This window comes from Galleria mellonella, unplaced genomic scaffold (genome assembly GCF_026898425.1).
Source record: "Galleria mellonella isolate WM207_F2 unplaced genomic scaffold, CSIRO_AGI_GalMel_v1 utg33, whole genome shotgun sequence".
Taxonomy (NCBI): Eukaryota; Metazoa; Arthropoda; class Insecta; order Lepidoptera; family Pyralidae; genus Galleria; species Galleria mellonella.
In genome coordinates, this window is record NW_026442079.1 from 10,152,704 (window position 1) to 10,170,988 (window position 18,285).

Genomic DNA, 18,285 nt, shown 5'->3' on the forward strand with positions numbered 1-18,285 from the left:
TCAAGATCGCTCCTTATGGCAGTCCATGGGGGAGGCTTATGCCCAGCAGTGGACAGATAATGGCTGAAATGATGATGATGTATTTGAAGTTTGTTAACTGTTTAACTATGATTGAACAAACAAGCAACAACTTAAAAAATATATAGTTTAGATTTCGGTTGGCCTTTTTGAGACCCCTCATTTTATTTTTTCTTAAATATTCCCCATGTACAGACATAGTTACAATTTTATTATATTAGTAAGATGTTGTAGTAGGAAAAAAATCTTAATAATCTTATATAATAAAAACATATTTTTTTCAACAGAAAAGATTAGATGATTTTTCGCCTACAAAAAGCAAAAAAGAAGATAAACTAAATAAGAAAGAACTCGAAAAGGAGAAAAAAGTGAGTATCATAAGTTTTTAAGCATTGTCGATAACTTTTATTTCTAAATGCCAAAATTTAAAAATTTAAAAGGTTACACTATTTAATAATTCTATATTTTTCTGTAGGAATGGCTGAAAGAAGGATTTACTATTGTTAAGGGTCCAGAAAAGAGCAATAATAAAGACAAAAAGAAGACAGAAGAAGCCAAAGTTATCGAAGAGGCTGAACGTAAAAAGTGCGTATTAATAAATTTAACGATTTACTTTAAAAATATTCTAATTTTAGGATAACGTAAATATATCATGTTTTAGAATAGAAATATAATTATTTCTAGTAGATATTGTTGAATACAATTAGATTATTATGCAATAGGAAAGAGGATGACAAGATAGCTGCCGAAGAAGAAAAGAAACGGAAACAAGCCGAGGCTCTCAAGAAGCAACAGGTAATACTATATTTTGATCTATTTTAATTAGAAATAAAATAATTATTAAGTCATTTGTTATCGGAAAGGAGCTTTATTATCGCTCTACATAGTAATTAATAATGCTGGGTACAGACTGGTGCAATCATTTATTTTACCTTTAATTGCAAGGGTGGTTGCATCGTGCACCTGACCCATGCTTTTGCTACAAATATCCTGCGTGGATCTGTTTCTGCTAGTCTACTGCGAATACGATTCGTCGTCATCCGTACTTTCCACTCCATGTTGTCAGCTTGTTTCCATGCTAGTTTAGTCTACACAAGCGTGTCTTCGAAACCGCCATCCACACTGTCCTGCGCATTTTGCGACTCTATTCAGTGACACGGAAGTGTATGTGCATCAGAAGAACCCTATATCTAGATGAACGATAAAGACATCAAGATGATATCAAAATAGGCGGTAACCTTTTCTCGCAATTAAAATCTACGGGAATCTAATATATACTTGTAAATATTGTAAAGGTGATAACGAAATGGATGATCTTGTTTTTCGTGTCACGAATCGTTACTCACGCGACTTTTAATCCTTGTAGTGAAGATCGTGCGCCAAGGCCTCCAGTTTATGATAATTTGTTACAAAGTATGTTAACTTTTCATGATACAATGTAACAATGTGAACGGCAAATTCTTTCAGTGTATGTTATATTGTGTATCACGTTTCGTCAGTCTGTAGTTACTATAACACGCTTAATTCTTTAATCCTTATGTTATTGCCATTTTGTATGTTACCCTTAACAATTGGATCAAAATTATAATGGACACTTTAATGATCAGCTATATACAGAACTGCCATTTGATTAGTACGGTTTACATAAAGTTTAGAAACATTTTTTTTATTAGACTAAGGACTTTTAAATTAAATCAAATAATATAAAAAAGTTTATTTTGACAGTTACATGTCATAATATGGCAGGAAGTTACTCTTATTTTTATTTTATTCATATTAATTTGAATTTTATTAAATTAATTTGAAAAAGTTAAGAAGCTTTTTCTTTATTTTAAATAACAAACAAAATTTAACTCCGAAATAGATGCCAATATACAGAAAATATACTCTTGAAAGGAAAGAAAATAGTATTGTGAAAGTAATTTTTAGATAATGTTTCTCTAGTATAAATAAGGTTTTATTGCAAAATTTTACTATATAGACACACTTGTGTATGTAGGAACAACAGCAGCAACAACGCCAAGCATCGGAGTCTGTGATAAAGAAGGCTCCATGGTCAGCGGTAGCCAACCAAACTATGCAGTCTACTAATAAGGACGGACTCACATTGTCCGAGATACAACGGTTGGAACGCGAGAAGAAGCTAGAGCAGATGAAGGAACAACACCAGATGATGCAGATAATCGCTCAGCAGCAAGCTGCACAACTTGCAAGAGAACAGGTAATCAATAAATGTGCAAAGCAACAGTGATGTGCCGCTTCAGGCTGATACGATTATTGACTCGAATACGTGTGTATTCGAGTACAATAGTAGTATTGTCGGATTCAACAGAATTCAAAGAAATAAATAATTATATTCAATCATGAGACAATATCAATTGCCTTGTGCTTCCGATATAGAATGTGCCACCCCTTATTTTGCAGTGGGTGTCGTAAGAGGCGACTAAGGAAACTTAATGGTCAAGGTATGGGCAGCCTTCTTGAAGTATCACCAAAAGCCAAACTGCGGTTACCTGCCAAGGGTACTAGTAAAATCCTCTCTATGGCAAACTACTATAAAGAACGGGATCGTTCCCAATGGCAGCAGAATTTTTAAAACTGCATTGAATTTACCATCTTAGTTTTTGCGTGATGCCGTAATAAACATATATTTTAGGTGCAGATATATATTAAGTTTTAAAAAATATGGTTTTGGTTTCCAGCCCTCCTATTAAGACCTCTCATATGAATTTCAAATGTTTTCTATATACATACATTACATGGTTACAATTTTGTTGTATGCATGTATTATTGTAGATTCAAAATTGAATACATATTTATGTAAATAATTTGTTGACAGGAAATGCAGGCTGGATTAGGTTGGGCAAAGAAGAAAGGGACCAATGTAAACATACCTGGCCAAAGTTTAGCCGAGATTCAGGTGAGATTTGTTATTAAATTGATGGATATCTCTCATCTACATATTGAACTAGGTATTATTTTGCGGAAATCCATATCACTGGTTAGTCGATCAATTTTTAAATATTTAATATCTTTAAATATTCAATCTTTAAATTTTGGGACTCGTATCCATAGGTACTAATGGTAGCGGAATTAAATAAAATAATTGTAATCGAATAACCAGTGATATCTGCAGAAGTACACGATATGATATACAATATGCACTTTATGTACAAATGTACACGATATAGTAAATATTATACATTATTATTCAAGCTATTTATTATATATGCTATTGATCCGGTCCGGCTTCATACTGGTAGATAGAGTTTTCGAAAATAATATGAAATCATTTTTTTAAATCAATTGGGTAGTTTTTAAGTTTTTCCATTGCTAACAAACAATCAAATCTTTCCTCTTTATAATATTAGTATAGATTATTATAGATGTATTCTGCGATTTTTCTTGCGTTATTTAGTTATATAAAAATGTGTTAAGTTAGTATGTAGCCTTTCTACCTGTGATCCAAATTTTATATATTGTAGATATAGTAGATTGATTGATTTAATCGGCTTAAAAAATTATATCCCATGTTAATCTTTATCCTCTAATTTACACCCAGAACTTGATAAAATTTTTAGCTCTTTAGTTAAATGGTTTTGTCATAATTGAAATAGTTTTTTTTTTTTTTTATAGGAAACAATCATTAATAATGTTTTGTTTATATATTTTTTAGCGTACACCTGAGTCCTCAGGAATGGCAACGCATGGGGGGTATCATGGGCGAAACAGTATACTCTGTTATGTCCATCGTACTGCTCATGTCTATAGGCGACAGTTATCACTTTCCATCAGGTGGACCGTCTGATTGGTGATTTTTCTCTGTATACTTTATCCAATAAATATTTTTTTAGGCTGAGACTCGTAAGCAGGCAGCAGTGGCGGCAGTACAAGCCCAGGCACTGGAGGAGGCACAAGCCGGCACTCAAGCACAGGCTTCTGTCAACCACGTGCCCTGGGGCAATGCTCACAATGGAGTTACCGGTATACCTAAACAATATGCATGTTTTATGCGGTATATTGACATCTATTTATTCAATATATTTATTAGATGTATAGCACGATCATGTGCCTTGCCAAACCTTCTACATATCAGCGAGATGCTAACATTGATACATACAGTAGTTAATAACATAATGATATGTTATTTTTTTTTTGATGATTAGTTTGTAAGAAAATTACTAGTAACTATTGTAAATTTAAACAGTAGACATAATATTATTATATACGTCTGTGCATTTTAAATTTAAAATGCATTTTAAACAAGGATGCTTTTTATACGAATCCATTCAGGTTACAATTAAATAGTACATACTTATAACATAATTTTTCTATTTGATAGGTGGATTCTGGGACACCCAGCCAAATACGCAGCCGAAACCAGCGGAGAAGCCTCAAGAACCTCCTAAAGTGGAACAGCCCAAGACAAAGAAGAAGCCGGTGACCGTTGCCCCACCTAAGAAGGAAAGCACGCCAGCTGCGGAATTTGAGAACTGGTGCACCAATGTGCTGTCTTCTTGGAGCTCCAAGATTGACGGTGAATAGATTTTTTAGAAGTATATAAGTTTGCTTTACCATTTTTCACTATCGGGATCTCTTAAGGGGCAAAGAAACGCAAAAGGAGAACTCGAAACTTTGTACCAAACCATTTGATCATCGTTATAATCGTAGGCTATATCTTCATTGATTGTGAGAGACTATTGCTTCTAAGTAGGATATAAATCAACCAATAACGCAGGTTATTATTTCATTTTTATCCGTTAAACAATATTACAAGCTGTGGTTAAGTAGTTTGGAATTATATATAATGTCTATATAGGTATTAACAGTATTATTAGTTCTTTAGCATCACTATCATCATATAAGTCGTTAAAAAAAAAATAACAGGCCACTGCTGAACATAGGCCTCCCACTTTAGGGTTTTGCCATTATATGCAATGCTTGGTAGTCGAGTTAGCAAGTGCTCTAAGCTTTATTGATTTTTTAAGAGAGATGCTGTTGTCCCTCGGCCATTAAAATTCCCTTAGTCGCCTTTTATGTTACCCGCGAGAAAGGAAGGGGTAGCCCATTCTATGCCTGGACCACACGGCGTTCTAAATATTATAGTACTATTATATTTATTGATCTTTAATTTTTGCTCTTGTCATCACAGTGCCAACTTTTGTTGGTTTCCTGAAAGATATCGAGTCGCCGTACGAAGTGAAGGATTACGTCAAATGCTATTTAGGCGAGACCAAGGAGTCTAGCGATTTTGCCAGGCAGTTCCTTGAACGGAGGTGAGTAGCTTGGTGCGATTTTACCAGAGGGAAATTGTGTAAAAATTCATGTGCTAAAATTCGTCTATTTGTGTACATTTGTCCCACTCATGTTTTTGCTATCAAGCATTTGTGCTAGTACGACTATCTGTTAGTTTAAAGGGTGATATGACAGTCTTCAGGAATGGCAATGAATGAGAGGAACCATGAACATCACAGTGTAATCTGCGTTTTTCATGATACTGTTCATGTCGGTAGGCGAAGGTTATCAATTTTTATCAGAGTTAGGCTCTAGGCGTGTTTGCTATTCCATATAACAAAAGTCTGATTACTTTTTGCTTAGGATATTTGTTTATTACTGTTTGCTCCCTAATTAGGTCTAAATTACTGCGCGTGGGCATGGTGACACCATCAGATGACCTGTGCTCTCCGGCTATTGCAGTCAATCCTCGCACCACTTCAGGATCTGATTATCAGGAGGTCAAGGTTAATACATATATTTTTACTATATCTACGCTGAAATTACGTCTATAACAGGGCTAAAAATTATAGTAAAACCATTTTACTTTGCATATTTTCTAAAATTAAAAACCAAAACTTTTTGAAATATGGATCAAATCATATTAGGCCGACCCCAAATGATTGGGATAAGGGTAGGAAGATGATGATGAATACAAATAGAATTATAAAACTCAAAGCTCTTTATTTTCCTCGTAGATATAGTAAAAAACATTATGTATCACATAGAAAGAAAGTGCAAATGATTAACTCATGTGACTTACTTTCTCTGTATGAAAAATGCACCATTTTAGATTTAAGAATTTGATAATTATGACATTATTAGAATTACACTTATCACTATTATTCTGCATATCAATACGTTGTATAGATATTTGTGTGAAGTAAAAATTTGTAGTACTAACTTAGCAGTTTTGGTCACATATCCTAATTGATAATTAATTAAAAATTAATAATTTATTAAAAAGAATTAAGAATAGCCTTTTTTGGGAGAACAATTATTAATACTGACTGACTAAATTGAAGGCTTTTGATTGTGTAGTGTGACACATTGCTGAAAAAACTAGCTTTTTGGTGTCAAAGACAATGATTTAAGTTTAATTAAATCATATTTATCCAATAGAATACAAAAAGTTGAAGTAAATAATGTTACATCTAATGGGTCGCTTGTACGTTAGGGTGTACCTCAAGGGACTATCCTAGGGCCATTCCTATTTTCAGTTTAATGAGCTCGTATTTGCCATGCAGGATAGATGTAGCCTAGTATTATTCGCAGATGATACTCCTGTGATTTTTAAAGTTGATAGATTTACCAAAAATTTAATTAATTATTATGAATTGTTTACTAATGGTACTGCAGAGATTATTCAGTGAATACGCCAATTATTAAAAAGGGAATTCCAAACTCTTTTCTGTCAAATTGAAAACTTTAATTAATAGCTTCAAAAAAAAAAAGGAAATTCTCATATTTAATAAAATAATATAGAAATCTTTATTAATAGTTTAGAAATTAAAATAACTGGTTTTGTCACAATTGAAGTCGGTTTTTCGTGGAACACGATTTTAATCTGTTTTAGAGGTAGTTTTAGAGAATAGTGCTATAGAATCTACACAATTAACTGATCTATAAAAGAATACTCGTAATTTACAGGGTAGAGGAAAGAAGAGCAAAAAGAACAAGATGCTAAAAGTGGACTCTCGGATCCTGGGTTTCTCGGTAACGGCAGCCGAGGATCGCATCAACGTCGGTGACATCGACACCGTGTGAGCCGCCGCCGTGTCTCGTGTTCACCACAACTCGTATTGTGATAACCCAACGCAGTAATGTACATTCGCCAACAATACTACCTTAAACATATTTCACTGTATTTCTAGCCTCATTGTTACGCGAACGGTTCATGAGTGTTCATCGATTTATGTTGTTAACCCCACCGACTCCCATGGTATCCATCGGGGTCCAACGCGGGGTGAATTGGCCCTCCCTAGCTTCCTTCAAATCGAACTTGTGAGTAGAATTGTTTAATATAGGAGACTAGTGCGGCAGGGGTACTGCGACACCTATCACCAAACTGCGTATGAACTAGAAAGCCGTTTTTTATTAATTGTTGTATTGAAGTGTAGACGGAAGTGACAGATGTTGATGGTTAGTATTATTTATGCATGCATACACGTACATAAAGTGTCAGCTAGTGCATAATAACGTGACGACAATTATTGTGCCTTCAGTGTGTTCTGGCCGTTGGGTGGAGTGTCCTTTTTTAGTGTTTATTTTGTATTTACAAAATGTATATTTGTGAAACGTATATATGATAATCTGTGTCCTAATATGTTGTGGCTCAAAACCTGATAATAAATCCTTTTTTTTTTATTTAATACCAATATTTTGATAGGTACACAGTGCATAATATATGACCTGTACTAATAGTCTAGTCACATGTAAACTTATTCATCTATCCTAACTGTAATTTTTATACTTTCAAACTGTTATAATGCAGTTCTATTACTCTCTGTGTAGTCTATTCTTTAATATGTACCTATCCTATATTTATTATTAGTTTATTATTAATGCTAATTCGATAGTATCCACCATTTTATACTAAATGGATTATGTAAGTATAATCACATTACGTATTTTGCTCATCGTAACTGAATGTTGTGATTCACATAGGAAATATCAAATTAATCCATTTGAAATGTAACCCTTGGACTTATTGAATAGTGTTGATTGATTTTTTACGTGACTTTGGTCTACAAGGCACTGGTACTTTCATTTTTAGACATATTGGTATATTGATCGTTTTGCATATATAAATAGGTCATTTTAAAATTGCTGAATTATATAAAAGCCACAACTGAATTAAAAAAAGTACAAGTCTGATGGGACATTATTGTCTTAAATTATAGATGATATTTTTGATCGAATATCTGTTTATAAATTACATAATATTGTGTTCAATTTTACATTGGCTACGATTAGTAGACGATCCTATGGTTCTTTGTGCAACCACACCTTTACCGAGGTTGTCTTTTATAATTTAATTAAATCGGTGTTAATATTTTGCCTGTTTTAATTTTGCTTGTTTGGCAAAAGAATGTATGTGTGCTGTGTTGTCTTCTTATAAATTTTATTTCTTTATACTTTGTTGTGAATACCATTTTAAATAATTTACATAAATGAATTTGCCAATTTAAGTATCTTTTTAACAAACCAATTTTCATATAGCTACCTTTTAAGCTCTTATATCAATTTACATTCATAAAACGTCATGAAATACCAATATTTTATTATACTTTATTCCACCTGAAATTAAGTTCCCGTTTTATCGATTTTATATTTAATTATCGTTTATTGAACAATAGTATAATATTATTGTAAATATAAACAATGAGTGGATATAACGATGAATATAATATTGTTTTATTTACAACTATGTTTTATCTGTGGCGTTAAATTGATAACACATGTATGGAAAATAGGACGGATGATAATAGGCATAAGTATTGTAGCTGATATTCCTCGGCGTACTTTTATATTCGATGGCGTACACAGAGGGGGACATTTTGTCTGTGGACACTATTTCCTCTTTACTGTTTGCCCTGCCTTATTACGTAAGTCCAATGAGAGGTAAAATGTTAAAGTATATGGCTAACAATATACGTCGTTTGCTCCTGAGCAATGAATGGCACACAGGGCTGCATCGCATATAGCACACGATTAATACTCGTACGAGTCCGCGGCTAAACATATAGAGGAGTTATTCCACCGTTGACAAAAAGTCTCTCGTCTGCACAGGCATTTATCTATGACATGCCTAATTTTTGTGAACAACATAGTATAATAGCAGTCTCTTCGGTTGTATTTTATTGAAAATAATGTTTTAAAATCACTCCGGTAGAATAATGTTAATGTCCGTTTCGGTATTGTTTAAATGCATGCAACTTTATAGAATATCAGAATCGTTGTAGTAGTTGATTTTAAAAAGATGATTTTATAATTTCTAATTTTATAATTTTGCCTAAGGGCTTTGTTAGTGTTTATGTATATACTATTATAACATTTAAAATATTGTATAATCGTTTTGTATATACATTATTTCTTATGTATAATTTTAATGTGATTTGCATTGTTTACGGAGTCAGCGTTCAATAGTGAATTACACACCCGCGGACAGTTTTTGCGAGTATGGTTCTTTTGTAATATTTGATATGAATTACACTCGTGTACAGTTTTTACTAAAACATTTTCTAATTCTAATAAGCTCTGAAACTGTGTGTACGGTATATTGAACGTTATTCTGTGTAATGATATAACTAATAGAATAATCGAGTATGTCGACAATGTGTTTTTATTTTTTAGTACTTACCAGGCTTAGGCACAGATCGTTGAATATATTCAGATATCTATGCGTTTAGGATACCTGAACGTAACTACCGCGACATCTGTTATTTGTTTTAGAATTGTTGTTAGTGATTAAATGAAACACCTTGTCCTCTACTCAAATTTTAAACAATGCTAAGCGAGATTAAATAATTATATATTATATTAAAAAAAAAATTGAATAAAATTCATAAGTAATTGTCGAATTTTTTTGTTGTGAAGAGGGATGACAGAAATGAGAACACGACTGCCTTTACACTATAAAATAACTCTCTCATATTGGCTACGTATCATTGCGTTCGTAAATGCTAGAGAAATCAACATGAGGATATACATTAACTTGCAAAATCATATATTCGGTTATAGTTAAGAATAGGAATATATGGAATTTCATATGATTTTATGTATATATAAATTATTAAGGGTAAATTACGAAATTCAGCGTGAATACTTTATTGTGTTTGAATGGAAAATTTGAATGTGAGATAGTGTAATTTTAAAGAAAGCGATTTCTCAATTAGAGTAATTGTCCGATACTCGAGCCAGAAACGAGGGCTTCAAATAACTCTGGTTGGAACTCGTCCTATCTTCCGTGTATGTGGTGTTTTTTTTTTTTTTTACGTAGTATTAGAAATGTAGGAAATATCATCACAACTAGTTTATTGTATATATTAGTTTTTACAAGTAGCTAAGTTTCTTTTATAAGCAATATTGATTTTTAATTAAAAAATATTTTGCAATTGAATTTATACAGAAATTCAGAAATATAAATTTAACAGAAATCGATTTCCATATAATATTGCCGTTTTATTGAAGTCACTGTTATTTCATTGTCTTAAATAGGTAGACACATCTTTTCTTCTTTCGGGGGAAGTATCTTTTTTGTGATCAGGGTGTTGTTTACATATTTAATTTTGCAAAAAAACGATAATAATTTACATGAAGTTAGGCAGGTATAATATAGATAGGCAGGTGAAGGTATAATACCTTTTGGCATTCCTCTCAGAATTCTTAGTTGTAAGATCGCGCCATTGAATACGGTTTCAATTTACACGTAGTGGGAATTTTATTTCCTTTAAATAATACATCACAATTATTAATAATTTTTTATTATTTTGAATTAATTAATTTAATTGTTACGTATATATTAAAATTGAAGTATAAATATTATTTATATTCGACATAACTTTATTATGAAATAATCTATTAAGCTCATTTTAATTTTTATTGTACAGTAGAATCTCGATTATCCATCCGAATCAAATATAACCAAGTATATTCAGTATAATCGAAAATCCGGATAATCGATTTAATTAAATAATAATTACATCTTAATATTTTTCATTATGTAAAGGGTTTTACATACGTCATTTAGATAATACGAGATAAAAAATTACCAGCTGTAAAGATAATGGATAATATCTATGTAATTTAAAATTTTAGTTGGAAGCAATTAGTTACTATAATTCTGCGTAATAAATCACATCTTTTCATTGAGGACAAGTCCCTGATGCCCTTCAATTGTAACAACTGTATGGGATTCGATTCGTTCTGTCTTTCAATCCATTTAAAAGTAACATCTAGAGTTTCAAAAGCCGCGTGAAATGGTATTTGGCATACATCACTAGTATCAGTCTCTTCATCTTCTTTTTCGATATTGTTCAAATTGTTAATGATTTCTTCATCAGTTAATTCTTTTATTTTTTCATCACACCCTCTACCAATACTAAGAATTTTTACTGCTTCTATTATTTCCTTGATATCGTCGTTTGGTTTTACGCTTCTACCAGCATATAGCAAGAGTGTTTTAAATTTATTTCTAAAAAAAAGAATCGACATAGTCTCTATTTCACTGCTGTCTGCTGACAAAAGACGACATAGTAGCTGCGATAAGAAAAGAGGTCCCCAGATATAGTCTGCCCGCATGCTCTCTTTTGTAAGAACCAAGTAAAAATTGTTTTCCAGAATTTCATTGAGACTTTTTTGCGAGCTTCTTTAAAGCGAGCAAGTGAATTTCAACATGGAATCAGATTTTTTTAATGTCTGATATTGTTAAAACTTCTACACCATTCATTTATGTTAACTTACTGCCAGTTTCACCATTTTTAACCTCTTAGTAATCTACACTTTGTCTTTAGATTTCTAATGCAATAGGTAAACAAAAATAAAAGACAACCTCTCAATTGAATGTTGTTAAATAAAATGAAGGCAAAAAAACATACTACTGTGCAAACAATGAGAGGGGGAATATTTACACTTCGGATATCTAAACTCGTAATGTCTCGTTGCGTCCTCAAATCATTACATTAGTGACTAAAGCCGTGAAGAATAAGTCCGGATAACCGAATATTCGGATAATCGAGATTCTACTGTTTTGAGTTTCATAAATATTATCGCCGGGTTTGCCTTTTTTATATCTTTTATACTTTTTACAATCGTTACAGTTACAATCTATTTGTGGAGGTTATCCAAATGAATTAAATGTTAAACTATGCACAAGCATACTCGACGTTTTGGTGTTCACGCAAGCAACTTGTTTGAACCTTTTGTTCAAACATTGATTAGGGTTGAACGTGCAGAGATCTTTTTTTATCTTTTTTTTTAACTATATTTAATAGCATGTGTTGTGGCCTCATTGATCGGTTTTCTCGCTGGCCGCTAAGACATTCTACAGACAAAACTGACGGCTTGAGACAAAACAAATTACTAAGACAAAAGACGAAAAAGAAGACGGACATAATTCTGATACGATAAATTTTCCTTTTAATTTGAATAACTTTTGACGACAAATTCGAACCTTCGACCTTTCAAACGGTCCTTCGGCCTTTCAAGTACTCTTTCAAAAAAAGTACAGCCAACCTGCGGTGCAGACACGAAGATAAGCGAAGATGACGACAATTCCGACAATGCTGCTTTTTACTGTTGACCAGGTTAAACACGAAACAGACACACGAGACAGTCCGCCCGTGGTAGCCGCCATCCCTCACCACGGCATCCGCTCGTCCGCATTCTAATATGTCCACATTAACTGTAGTAAGAAGACGACGACTCCTACAACTGCAATTGCAAGCCGCGAAAGAGTGCGCATTGGTACAAACTAGACTCATTGAAGAAAAACTGGCACTATCAGCACAAGCACTCGAAAATGAAGACAACCTACTCATGCTCAATAGGACACAATCGCGCGAGTCTGTCTATTTACAACCTCAGGTAAGGCGTATTATTAGTATACCCCACACTATCTCGACGGCTATCAATACTGATACACAGGCAGCCCGAAATTGTGCCTGTACCACAACACACGCAGTCTTGAGAATGACTATACGAACATGTCTAAACTTTTAGCCAGGCAATCAAGCACAAAAGAGCTGCCCTTGTATAGCGGTGAGTCTGAAGAATGGCCGTTGTTTTATAGTCAGTACATATCGACAACACGTCTGTGTGGTTATAGCGACGAAGACAACGCACGACTAGCGCTTTGCCTAAAGGGTCGTGCGCATGACGCTGTATCTGCGCTGTTGGTGAGTTCGTGAATGAATCATAGAAGTCATATTGAACAAAATAAGGCTCATGCGTGACGTCAGTCACGATGACGTCAATCATTTAATAGAATATGCGACTGCAGTTCAAAATGTAGCTACGATGAAAATAACAGAAGAGGTTGGACGAGTAAAATTTCGACATTATTAAAATATCAATGGAGTATGTATATATCAAATAAAGATGTAAATATTGTAAATTTAAGTTATGTATTTGAGTGGCTCATGATCGTAGATAGCGCCTCCCCTTACATTGCCCCGCTGCCTATAAAGACTGTAAATAATCCTGGTCAAGCCTGACCATAGACCATGGAGACCGATGGTGGCTATAGTTTCATCACAATCAGATACATGTGTATTCTGCAACGGTAATCCTCGACTTAGTGATAGTCATGATTTAAAACAGATGACGATAGACGACCGCTGGAAGTTGATAATTGACAAAAAATTGTTTCTCTTGTCTATCTGTACGATACCAATTGAAAGCCTGCAAGAGAAAAATTAAATGCTCTATTCGTGACTGTGCCCATGCTCATCACACCTTGCTTCATGCTGCCCGACGCGACGAGACTGATGATATATCAGTATCGCATGTATTATTTGAAGGTCGTGCCAGTCGTTGCATCGGGTACAAGAAGTGACGTCACTTCCTTGGCTCTCCTTGATGAAGATGCATCTGTAAGCCTGGTTGATGCTGCGCTGCTCGAGAAGGCTGGCATTACTAGTTCGACGACAAATCTACACATGCCTGATGTGTCCGGAATATCAACCACAGAGACGGACTCAAAAATAGTGTCATTTAATATTCGCGGTTTGAATGAAAAATATGTGTATAGTGTAAATAGTGTTCGTTCTGTAAATAATTTGAATATTGTAGTAGATAGGATTTCATATAAAAATATTGTAAATAAATATCCTTATGTGACTGACTGACATAGGACCTAGAAAAATTTAGTTATTAATTGGACAAAAAAACATTGACTTAATTATTACTAGACAAATAATACAAGGACACAAGAACGGACCTATAATATCTAAGACGGACTTGGGTTATGTGGTACAGGGGAACATAGGACTCCGTAGTATAGCGAATCACAAAACTATATTACATGCCCTTGACGAATTACAAGACCTCGTTAAGAGATCTTTTTCCACAGAGTATTTCGGCGTGAAGTAGACAGGTGACTTTCTTTGTTCTCGAGAGGATCGGCCAGCGCTGAAGATTATGGAACAGGCCACGAAACTTGTCTCAAGGACGATGGAAGACGGGCCCACTCTGGAGATCTAATGACGTTTAGCTCCCGAATAGCTACCCACAGGCGAAGAGTATACTTACTGGTATCCAGAGAGTTTCATAGGTATCCCGAGCTTGCTGTTATGTATGAGGACAAGATCCAGGAGAATGTTGATAAAGGATACATCTTAAAATTAACTCCAGAGGAGGCCTCGATCCAGACCAGTAAGACATGGTATCTTCCTCATTTTGCCGTTTTCAATCCTAATAAACCTAATAAGTTACGGATTGTACTCGACTGTGTAAGCCAAGTCTGGTGGTAAGTCACTTAATGACTTCCTACTGAGTAGACCAGATTTTTTAACATCTTTGCCTGCTGTTTTATTAGGGTTCCGTATAGGCAAATATTGTATTAGTGGTGACATCCCAGAGATCTTCCATAGAGTTCTTATAAGGGAATATGATCGACATGTCCAAAGACTCAAAGTAATGAGCATACCCACGTCTCGAGATACAGGCTACCTTGACGGGTGCTAGACTAGCTCACACTTTGAAGCAACACTTCGACGCAAGCGTAACACTGGTCTGACTCTAAGACTGTTCTAAACTGACTTCGTGCTGACAGCGGTCGCTTTAAGCGAGAACTACTAACCAACGTTAATCATTGGAGGTAGGTACCGTCAGGCCTCAATGCGGCAGATAATGCAATTAGAGAAAGGGTTACTGAGGATAATACGAGCTGATTACATGGACCACAGTTTCTTCGTGTGTCTAAGGAATTCTGGCCGTCAGAAGAAACTGACATTGTTGTAGATCTTGACGACGTTGAAGTGAAAACCATCTTAGTTTTAACTGAAGTGTCTTAATCTGCCTGACATCAGCCGATTCTCAAAGTTTCGGAGGCTAATAAAAAGTACCCCCTGGTTCTACCGCGATGTATGTAACCGGTCTTGCAAAGAACAAAAAACGAGGCGAATTGACAGCGGACGAAGTTAAAGAAGCAGAGAAGGCGCATATTAAGGATATTCAAAGGAGAATATTTTTTGCGATATTAGAAATATTCAAAAATGTGGACAAGTGGATAAAGAAAGTTTCTTACGCCAATTGACTCCGTTTCTGGACGGAGACTCCATTCTACGCGCTGGCCAGACTGAACATTCGCGCCTAGGCCATGCTTGGAGTATTGGCTTCCAGTACTGGAGGTGGGGATGTTGCGGCCACTTTGACTGGTTGTCTTGTTGGCCGCTAAGATATTTTACAGACAGCTGACGGCTTGGGACAAAACAAATGATTACGACAAAAGACGGGAAAGAAGACGGATATAATTTTGATACGATAAATTTTCCTTTTATTTTTAATACTTTTTGATGAGAAATTCGGACCTTCGACCTTTCAAACTGTCCTTCGACCTTTCAGCCTGTTTCGCACAATATCTTTTGATGAGAAATTCGGACCTTCGACCTTTCAAACAGTCCTTCGACCTTTCAAATAGTCCTTCGACCTTTCAGTCTGTTTCGCACATTGAAATTGCCAAACCATTTCGATGTTAATAAGTAAAAAACTTAAAATATAATGTATCACATGGCGCCGATTAGCTGCGCGATCACTGTTAACTGCTTTAATAGCTTTAAGATGGGAAGCGTATTGTATATATGTATTCTTAACGGTAGCCTAATGTACACTTCGCTTGCCTAGAAACATCGTTGTCTTTAGTGCGATTGATTTCGAATATTGGATTAAGCACGCACAAAATATTTTGTCCATGATTTCATCGCGCATCTATCGCCGCTGTGTAGCCAGTATGTAAGTGATATTAACGTATTTATTAAAATAGTTTTTTTTATAATTCGAAGGCGGCCAACACATTATGGCCAGTATGTCTACGGTTTTAAAATTGGAATTGCAAAATTATTGTCTATAGGTTTTTAGGTATCTCCGACAAATCCGATTATATTTACCAGTATATACTATCAGCACAGTGTAAGGAGTCTTCATATACTGGTTTAACGCCAACAAATCTGTTGGCATGCCACCTTTGTTGCAAGGGTTGTCACATTTATTTTGAACTGACTTCAAAACGAAGAGATTTTTGAGTATTCCTGTTTTCACATTTTTGATATGGATATCGAAGCCACTGTATGAAAAGTAGCTCTTTATACCGTGCTGTCAGTTTGAACCTATTTCCACTTTTTTAGTGTGTTTCCTGCCTCGCAGACAGTCGCACACGGCATAGCTGATTGTTTTACAACTACAGCCTTAAATGATGAAGCAATAAGTGTACTGACCTTTTAAACTCTAATTGAATGTTAAATGTTTCGATAATTATTATTATATGATGAATATGTTTAAAGACGTGTAAATACTATGTTAGAGTTAATAATAAAATAATTGATCATTGGATTTCCTGTTTTTCTTTTTCTCATCCTTATTTACAGCTAATCATTTCACTTTTTTATTTTATTTTATTAAGGGTATATACAAATAAATATAAATAATATAATAAAAGGGTATATTAAGGTTTCTTCAGGGTCGGCAACGTGTACGTGACATCCCTGGTGTTGCAAGCGTTCATAGGCTACTGTGACCGTTTACTATCATACGGGCTGTATGTTTGTTTACCATCTTTGTGGTATAAAAAAAGTAATATAGCAATGATATAAATCAGAGGAAAAACTGACATATTAATGAACTTTAATTATTTAATTAAATGTTATAATAAAATACCGACGAATATTTTGGATCTACCTTTGACATTCAAGCTTATGACATTCTAAAGACCATTTGAATGACAGACGTGTATGGTGTTAGTTGATCATTCACGGTCGTTTTAATAACCATGTAATTTTAGACAGTTCATTTAAATAAATACACAATGTAAACAGAGATTTAAAAGTGTAACTGTTTAGTTTCTAGTGGGTTCTTCTCAACAGATAACAACTTACCGAACCCTTCAGTAGATTAAAAAAAAAATATGATTTAAAAGTGCTTGTAAAAAAGTCTATTTGAATAAATTAAAGCAGGTATATGACAACAAAAACAATCAATAAAAATCTTAGTTAAAAACTAAGTTATATATGATAAAACATAAGATTTTCTTAATTGGAAGGACTTTGCTCCTCTCTTACATGCTTCTTATATAAATTTAAGCCTTCACTGAGTATATCAGACGGAACTGCTCATTATAACAATTACACCCTCTAAGAAGAAAAGTATAATTTTTGTAATTTGTACTGAAGCATGGTATCGCATGTATTTAACGCCAAGAGAGCAAAATGCATGCATATTTTTACAATCGTCTGATATGTTGCAGTGTGTCCATAAACACAGCACAAGGAAATTTTGAGACAAATTCATCCTTGGAATTTCTTCAATGCATGGTTTAATCGCATCAAATTTCCGAATAATTCGTTCAGTGGATCGAGTTCGATTGATTCGATTATGGAACAGGTAAGTCTACTATGACGTGTCGTTCTCACTCTTTGCCTTAGATCAAAATGATTTAAGTACGTTGTGTACTATACCACGGGAACTCTTTAATTGTCCGTGATTAAAAGTATCTAAAATGTTGACCGGGAATGTAAGGTATCATCATTCAAGATCTCATTTAAATCGGTTCGTTAGTTTCGGAGATTAGCCCGTACAAATAGACGAACAGATATAAACAAAAAAATTAAAAAAAAAATCTAGATGTGTAATGTTCCTATAGTTTTATTATATGTAGAAAATATCATGATTAATACATTTTGTGCAGTGGAATATGTTATGAAGCAAAATAAAGGCATGTCGTAAAGTTCACACTACATCACAATTTCGAGAAAATGCTTCTTGCATTGCGTAAATATT

At 34.2% G+C, this 18,285-nt stretch overlaps 1 protein-coding gene across 5 annotated transcripts in view; it reads left to right on the forward strand.

Annotated features, from left to right (window-relative positions):
• The window catches only part of LOC113518464 (GRB10-interacting GYF protein 2), a 74,276-nt gene extending 57,434 nt beyond the window's left edge, over positions 1–16,842 (forward strand). For 4 of the 5 annotated variants that reach the window (XM_052896719.1, XM_052896721.1, XM_052896722.1 and 1 more), the window contains 10 exons: positions 306–386; positions 494–603; positions 741–813; positions 2,018–2,239; positions 2,858–2,938; positions 3,873–4,002; positions 4,361–4,555; positions 5,171–5,294; positions 5,651–5,759; positions 6,943–16,842. In XM_052896719.1, the coding sequence (XP_052752679.1) occupies positions 306–386; positions 494–603; positions 741–813; positions 2,018–2,239; positions 2,858–2,938; positions 3,873–4,002; positions 4,361–4,555; positions 5,171–5,294; positions 5,651–5,759; positions 6,943–7,059 (1,242 nt within the window). In that variant the 3' untranslated portion in view covers positions 7,060–16,842. The remainder of the gene's footprint in view (positions 1–305; positions 387–493; positions 604–740; positions 814–2,017; positions 2,240–2,857; positions 2,939–3,872; positions 4,003–4,360; positions 4,556–5,170; positions 5,295–5,650; positions 5,760–6,942) is intronic. The other variant, XM_052896720.1, reaches the window with a different exon arrangement.
• The last annotated feature ends 1,443 nt before the right edge of the window (positions 16,843–18,285 follow it).